The sequence below is a fragment of the Otolemur garnettii genome, unplaced genomic scaffold (genome assembly GCF_000181295.1).
Source record: "Otolemur garnettii isolate 467f Iridium unplaced genomic scaffold, OtoGar3 scaffold00105, whole genome shotgun sequence".
Classification (NCBI taxonomy): Eukaryota; Metazoa; Chordata; class Mammalia; order Primates; family Galagidae; genus Otolemur; species Otolemur garnettii.
The window spans coordinates 4,157,760-4,165,602 of record NW_003852500.1 but is presented as its reverse complement, the minus strand read 5'-3'; the positions used below and the strand labels follow the sequence as shown (position 1 = coordinate 4,165,602).

At 48.0% G+C, this 7,843-nt stretch overlaps 1 protein-coding gene across 3 annotated transcripts in view; it reads left to right on the top strand.

Moving 5' to 3' along the window:
* SUGP2 (SURP and G-patch domain containing 2) overlaps window positions 1–7,619 on the top strand; it is a 46,249-nt gene extending 38,630 nt beyond the window's left edge. The window contains exons 9-12 of one of the 3 annotated variants that reach the window (XR_002774976.1): window positions 3,923–4,059; window positions 4,704–4,824; window positions 5,444–5,546; window positions 7,365–7,619. Coding sequence is in view for 2 of the 3 variants with exons in the window: in XM_003796587.1 (XP_003796635.1) it covers window positions 3,923–4,059; window positions 4,704–4,824 (258 nt within the window). In the remaining variant the exon portion in view is untranslated. Of the gene's footprint in view, window positions 1–3,922; window positions 4,060–4,703; window positions 4,825–5,443 lie in introns of all 3 variants that reach the window. The other 2 variants (XM_003796587.1, XM_023517149.1) reach the window with 2 other exon arrangements.
* The last annotated feature ends 224 nt before the right edge of the window (window positions 7,620–7,843 follow it).

The window sequence follows — 7,843 nt, the reverse complement described above, 5'->3', positions numbered from 1 at the left end:
TATTAAAGTTTAACATTATAAAATTAACAAAAATAATATAAAATTCATATCCAGGCGAAATAGCCACATGGCAGCCGAAAACCGTATATTCCCTTCCCATTCTCCTGCCATTCCCTAGCTTGTCGTGTATTCTTTCCAAAAATCGGGACTTTTTTAAAACACCGCAGGTCACGGTTCTGGTCACCTTATGCTAGTGTCAGGCAGTGCCATGGTGGTTCAGATTCCTTGTAAATGCCCCAGGTGAGACTGTCCCCAGTTACAGCTGAGAAGAGTGACCTTCTCGTGTCCAAAGCTCATAGTCCTGACTGGTATACTGGATTTAAAGCTGAGCCAGCACCCAGTGCCCCTTTGTGTGGCCTGGGTAAGGCCACGCCCAGGTAAGGGGCCAGCTGGGCCTTGGAGTTAGGCACAGCTAGATTCAAGCTCAGACTTGCCACCTAGCAGTTTTGTACCAGTTTTGTAAGCTTGGCATGTAACTGTCTGAGCTGTGGGCTTGTATGTTTAAAATCAAGTGCTGTACCTACCCTTAGGTAGGAGGTATCATGAGAATTAAACTTAGCCCATTTCCTGGAGGGTATCCTGCAAACACTGCTCTCTCCTTGGGACTTTGCACCTGTCCTCCTTCCCACTGGGGACTGCAATGGGGATGAGGCTGTGGCAGCTACAGTTTGCCTGTGTACATACCTCACTCCAGCCCATGAGGCACAGCTCTTCTCCAGCTCTGCAGGAAACTGGACATCCTTATTGTTAAACAGAAATTGAACTTTCCCCAAAATCCTTCCAGGCTTTTTTCCTCTCTCCAGGGGAGACCCCTATTCCTCCCACTGTGCCTCTAAGCAGCCTTTCTGAAGGGGAAGAGGTATAGGTCTACTTGTTTGGGGACCCCTGGCCCCTGGCAACTAACCATTCCCCTGCCTTTCCCACCCTCTGGGGGGCCCGATAGATCTCCATTTTTCATCTCAGCTGGTAGGTTCTTCCTCCTTGGTTGTCTAAACCATTTCTGTCCTTTTTTTTTTTTTTCTGAGATAGAGTCTCAGCATGTCATCCTTGGTAGAGTACCATGATGTCATAGCTCACAGCTCAGACTCCTGGGCTCAAGTGATTCTCTTGCCTCAGCCTCCCAAGTAGCTAGGACCACAGGCACCTGCCACAATGCCCACCATTTTTTTGTTGCAGTTGTCATTGTTGTTTAGTTGGCCCAGGCCGGGTTTGAACCCACCACCCTTGATGTATGTTGCTGGCGCCATAACCACTGTGCTATAGGCGCTAAGCCAAGCTATTTCTTTATGGTCAGGGCCTCCCAGTGTGGCAGTTCCTGTCTGGTGTTCCCCTCACCTGCCTTTGCACTACTGTTTCCCTCCCCTTATTAGCTACCTTGCAGAGAATTCTGCTCACATCGCCTTACCAAGCCCACTATGTGCCACTATGAAGGGCCTGTGTTGAGTATACCGTGTACACACACACACATGCCTAATGTACACGGCTGCTTTATGCCTTACAGAGGCACTTCTGAAGAGGCAAAGAGAACTTCTCCTCTGCAGGTTAGAGTCTAAGTCTGTTAAAATGAATTGACAGTACAATAACAGGAAAAAAAAATTATACGTAAGCATAAAAGCCACATAAAACAATGTGAATCATCATACATTTTATAAAAAAGAAAATAAATAAAACAATGTGAAAACTCAAAGAAGGGCCAGATGGTTGAAGCTAAAGTACCCTCTTCCAGGGGAAAGGGCAGTTGGGGGACTGCAGGCAATTTTTAGAGGAGGAGCAGGTGATTTTAGGAGAGGTGAATAGACCCCAGAGGCAAACATCTTATAAATGATTCTCTCTGGAAGTTGAATGGGACAGGAGAATGGGCTGGGCTCTGGGTGTGGGGTTTAATGTTCAGTCTTCTCAGTGGTGCAAGTTTTCATCTCTGGTTAATGAAATTACACAGAAGGGCTCAAAAGTAATTGTGTTGTCTCGGCACCTGTGGCTCAAGTGGCTAAGGTGTCAGCCACATACACCTGAGCTGGCGGGTTTGAATCGAGCCCGGGCCCACCAAATAACAATGACGGCTACAACCAAAAAATAGCCAGGCATTGTGGCAGGCACCTGTAGTCTCAGCTACTTGGGAGGCGGAGGCAGGAGAATCACTTAAGCCCAGAAGTTGGAGGTTGCTGTGAGCTGTGATGCCATGGCACTCTACCCAGGGGGACAGCTTGAGGCTCTGTCTCAAAAAAAAAAAGTAATTGTGTTCCTCTTTGGCAGTCCGTTTTCTAGGTAGCTAAGGAAACATCAGAGAGCAGCCTCCTTCTATGCTTGAGGCAGGAGGCAGGTGTCAGGGGGACCTTGAAGATGTATCTTGAGTCCCATGTGTTAAAGTACCATATTTGGGGGTATTGATTTCTGAGCCCTAATACCTCACTTCATGTCAATGAACTCTTGGTACCTTCCTAGGTTGTTTTGTCCCCTTCTAGAGTGAGGACACTGAGGCTCCAAGAGACCCTGAGGCCCAGACCCTCCTCTTGGGAGAACTTGCTCTCTTTTCCCTCCCTCCCTTTTGACTTAAGGTCCTGTGCTTGTCTCCCTCACCCTATGCTTCCATTCCTGGGGGTGGGTGCTGAGACCCCAGGCCCATCCTTTTCTGCCTTGTTGCCTCTGTCATCAGATCACCTCATGTGCCCCTGAGTTAGGGAAGCTGATTCCTGGGTACCTCGATGCAGGTGGAGGGAGGGGCTTGCCCTTTGGTTGAATCATGGCTTATGAGGCCTGCGTAACATGATGGGGCAGGTCACTGAGCTGGTGATGGCTGGTTGCCCCAAGCCTTGAGCTTACAGCTCTCAGCATGTCCTTCTCCCCTGGTTCTCACATGCGGGGTCATTCACCCCTCTCCCAGCTGTGCCCACACTTGTCCCCTGCTCAGACCCACAGCACTAACTGCCTGATCCTCCTCAGTTCCTCCTTCCCACTCTCTAAAGGCCATAGAGGCTGTCCATCTTCCCAGGTAGATCAGCATATGTCTCAAAGAAACACATCAAAAGCCAATGTGGTGGTGCACACGTGTAATCTCAGCTACTTGGGAGGCTGAGGTGGGAGGATCACTTGGGCCTAGGAATTTAAGACCAACCTGGGCAACATAGCAAGACCCCATCTCTATAAAAAAGAAAGAAAGAAAACAACTCCTAAGGAGCCAGAAAAAGAAAGAAACATGGATTGGGGTGCTGGGCTGTCCAGCTGGGTTTCCTTAGACAGGGAGTGCTCATGAATAATCAAGAGCGAATGGAAAGTCCTTCTGCTAGAGCTGTGCAGATTTGTCCTCCAGTGGGCTAGGCTCCCCATCACCTGCAGCTACATCAGCTCTTAACAGGGTTTGCTCTGTCCCAGACACAGACCCCAGTGACTAACTAGAACCTAGGCCCTGGGACACACAACAGACATGGAAGGCAGCTAGGCAGTGGATGAAGTGATGGGGCTGGGAGAGTTCTACCAGCTAATTCTTACCTACCATCTGTCTGTACTCTTACTGCCTCCAGGCCTGTGTCCTGATGTCCTCTGCTCTTGGGTATACCTCTGATAGTCACAGGGCCACTCTTTATTCAGGTCTCTACTTGGGGCTTTTCCTACTGACTTCTTGACCCCAGGACTTGCCATTCCCTTACCCAGTTTTTGCTCACAATCTTAGCACCAAGGTTGTATTGGTACCGAGAGGCAGGACCAAGAGCCTGTCATCAGATTCCTACCTTGGGGGTGAACCTCAGGCTGATGACCTCTGACCTTTAGAAGTCTCACCCCATCATGGGATGTTTCAGGAAACTGGGGACATGATCAAGGCTTAATCCCAAGGATCTGGGAAGTGAGGAGGGCATTTGTGGGAGGAGTGCCCTTGCTCCAGGCTCTTCTCTGTGGCCCACATGCCTGGACTCTTCTCTCTCCTCAGAAACCCAAGGACTTGGACTTCGCCCAGCAGAAACTGACTGACAAGAATCTGGGCTTCCAGATGCTACAGAAGATGGGCTGGAAGGAGGGCCACGGCCTGGGCTCACTTGGGAAAGGCATCCGGGAGCCTGTCAGTGTGTATGCAGCAGGCACTTGTGGCCTGGGTGGGCGGGTTCTGGCCCTCAGTCTTTTGATCTGCAGCCTGATTCTTGGTTCCCCTTATGCTGAAGCTTGGCTTAAAGCTGGCAATTGGGTTGTTTTTTAACCAAAGGAGTCTTTAGATAAGAAGCTGATCATTTGTGTATGCAGGTGTTTAAACAGCTTCTTTTTGTGTAGACTATTGAACCAGCTTCTGGGCCCTGGTCATTTCCACCAGGGTGGAAATGTCATAAAAGCCAAGTGGTATTTTGGGGTAGTTTCATCTTAGAGCCACTTTCCCTTTCCTAGGAATCCATGGGCAGGCCAGCCAGGTGGTGGAACACAGGCCCAGAGTTGATTAAACCCGTTAATAACATCTAGCAGGCATTTCACTTCAAACTGAACTTAGCCCCTAGTGGGTAAGGCAGTCTGCTGTAATCAGGGCTTTCTGGGCACCCCCTCAGAAATCCAGAGCTTCTCCACAGTGAGTATGCTTTGTTTTCCATTTGAATCTTGTCTTAATTTTCCCTTTCTTTGACATCTGTGTTGTGTATGCTGAGCACCTGGCATCTCACTGATTGCTCAGCCCCTGGTGTGTCAGATCTTACACTCAGGTTCAGTTGACTCTTCTTTTCATTCCTTAGGGGAACCGCCTCAGAAGGGGAGGGGTTGGGTGCCGATGGGCAGGAGCACAAAGAAGACACATTCGACGTGTTCAGACAGAGGATGATGCAGATGTACAGACACAAACGGGCCAACAAATAGGTATGTTCACGAGCCACTGCATGAGGGCTTCTGCTCATGCTGATGTCCTGAGACAAAGACATTTCCCCCACTCCCCTCAATAAAAACATCAAAACACCACCCCCCAAAATCATAGAATTCTGTGAGGGAAACAAAAGGGTCTTTGGATGCATCTGTGTCCCGCTTCCTACCTTCCAGGTTTGCTGAAGGAGTGAGTCTCACGCTAGCCAAGATCATCTGTACCCGGCCTGCCCTGGCGGCGGCCCCTGTCCCTGGCTCCACAGATGCATGCAAGCTGTTCCTTGTCAGCTCACATAGAAATAGTCTACCCCTGGCTCCTCTCTTGCTGGAGTTTTCTCTCACATATCATGGCCACTTCCCATGTAACCTGAGCAGGAAATAGACTATTCCCTAGTGAAGAGTGGGCTTGCAATTTATGCAAGTATAAGGGCAAACTTGGAAGCCACCACCATAGAGGACAGCAGTTGGCTGCCACCTTTTCTGAGGGTCTTCAAATCCTTTTCCTTGTGAAAGGCCTTGGGCCTATAAATACTCTCATCTTTCTACTCTTTTTTTAGTTGCCCTTCTCACCCATAATTTCCAACTCAGTTTTGAACAGTATCATTCTCTTCCTGACTAGATCAAAACCACTGATGAGAAAGATAAGCCTTGAAGCACCAATTACCCTTAAAACATCATCCCTGTCCTGGATCTGCCTGGAGCCAGTGCCCAAGTACGGTTTGGTGTGTACATGAAAACAAACATCTCTGCAGTCTTTGGGGCAAAGGTTTCACTAGCTTTTCTTAAAAAGAATCCACTATTTTCAATATAGTTTTGCCTTTCTTTTCTCTTCCAAATACTTTTAGCAGCAGATCCCTTCCAAGTCTTTTTCGGGTCCTCTTCAGAAGATGGCACTGCCCGCAAAAGAGACTTTTGCCTGTAAGTGCTAAGGAACAAGTTCCTCTGGCTAGTTTTCCAGTCTGAGAGGCCATTGCTCTCCAGAAGTGCTCTGTTAGCAAACATGATGTGGTGTTTTCTTAGAGGAGGCAAATCAGTAATTGCCAAGTCTGCACTCTGGTACCAAAGCTCTGAAGCACTTTGAACAATTAAGATACTTGATTTAATGAATGTATGAATGGTATCTCATCTCTTAAATATGTCCTAAGAGACTTAGCAAAATTTTAGCAACAGTATAGTATAGCTGTATTTGTTGGGGAGTAATTAAACTTTGAGGAAATTAAACTTTCCTCAAATTTACATGTCTCTTTAGAATGCACAGTGTAAGCAAACTACAATATGTTGGGGTTTTTTTAAGCCACATATGGAGTCTTCCCCCCCTACAAGAGAGTGGAAGTTATAAACCCTCCAAGACTCTTCATTTTTTGCACGTGTGGCAGTGTTAAGATTTGCTTTATTACAGCCTTTGTAAAGAAGAGAAACGCTCCTTTTGGGGTGAGCTCTGCAGCTGTTTGTGATTTCAAGGCGTGTGATTGCTGCCGTCTTCTAGACTCCCCAGTGCCCCACTGCTTATACTATATGTGAAATTCTCAGGCTGTGGGAATCTCAGCCCTTCTTTCATAAAGCAGCAGTGTTGAATTTTTAAAACCTGCTAAAATCTGGAAAACTTGGGATCCTGCTGACTCTTCAGGATCAGAGGACACAGCAATAGTTAGGGTGGCAGCAACAGAACTAAGTGGGAAGTGCCGCTTTCATTGGCTGGGGAGAAATCCTTGCTTTCTTTAAGCCGCAGACCTCTTAGGCTGTCATCCCAGCTCCTCAGGTTTTCACTGGTCTGTCTGGCCCCCAGTGCCTCAGCCCCCTGAGACTATTTCCTTCTGGTCTCTTCTGTTGCTTTGGCAACCAGCAGATCTCGATGGCTACAGAGGTGCTGGAGTTGGCCAGCACTGAGGGTGGGTCTTGGATTTGCAATGTGACTCTCAAATAAACCAGCCTGTAGGGGCCCAGGGTGAAACTGGTTCAGGGGAACTACAGGTACGGGAGTTCATCTTTCTTTCCCAACCCTTCGAACAGCTCTCGTGTTGGCTGTGGGTCAGGTGAATGCATAGAACTTGGAGAATAGGGCTTGGCCCATCACCCCTGAGCGAGGTGCACAAACCACCAGTAGGGATCGAGCTCTTCTCTCTAGCACAAATCTGACCATTGTGTGTACCTTGTCCCATCATGCTCATTCTTGACTTTCTCCACTTCTGTTTATTAAAAAGGCAATTCCTGGTGGATGGGCACTGACCCCCACAGCCTCTTGCTGTTCTTCCCAGGGACATCCTGATTTGAGTTGAAATGGTTTCTGTGAGCCTTTAGCAAGCGTCAAAGGGAACACCTACTTCTTGAACCTAGAAAGTCCCATAAACACTCAGGAGCCCAGGAAGTGTGGCAGTGCATCCTTCTGCCAGCTGTTGCTCTCTGTGTCCTCCCCACCCCTTTATCTTAACCAAGGCTATCCTTGCTCTCCACAAAGGCCACCCTGCAGAGATACTGTGTGCAAGCGGGATGTGTGGTGGCACAGCCCTGTCAAAGTCACAGCACCTTTTCTGTCGTTCTAGTTCCAGGGTCTCTTCCGTGAGGACAACAGGCATCCGGAAAGTGCATACTCGCCACTTTGGGTGCTTACTGTCTCTGGCTTATTTCCGTCACTGGAAATCACTTAGAGAATCTTAGTGTTTTTGGTCCCTGGTAAAACCTAGAAGACATTTGTGATGTCACAAAATGGAAGTTTTGTTTTTTTGTTTGTTTTGTTTTATAAATCTAAGAAGTTGTAAATGTTGATCATTTAGCAATTGCAATAAATGTAGAGGAAACCCAATTTTCCATGGTCTCCATCAATGTGTTTTTACAATCAAATCAATCACGCACATGTGGGTGGTAGTGCAGAAATGGACTAGGTGGCGTGCCACCCCCAAGGCACGCCTTTACCGACTGATTCACTACAGTCCTTGTATCACTGGAAAAGCCCCAGTGAGCCATGCATAGTGAGGAGGGCAGTTCCTATTCTGGGTGGCTTGGGGAAGGGGGAAACAGTACT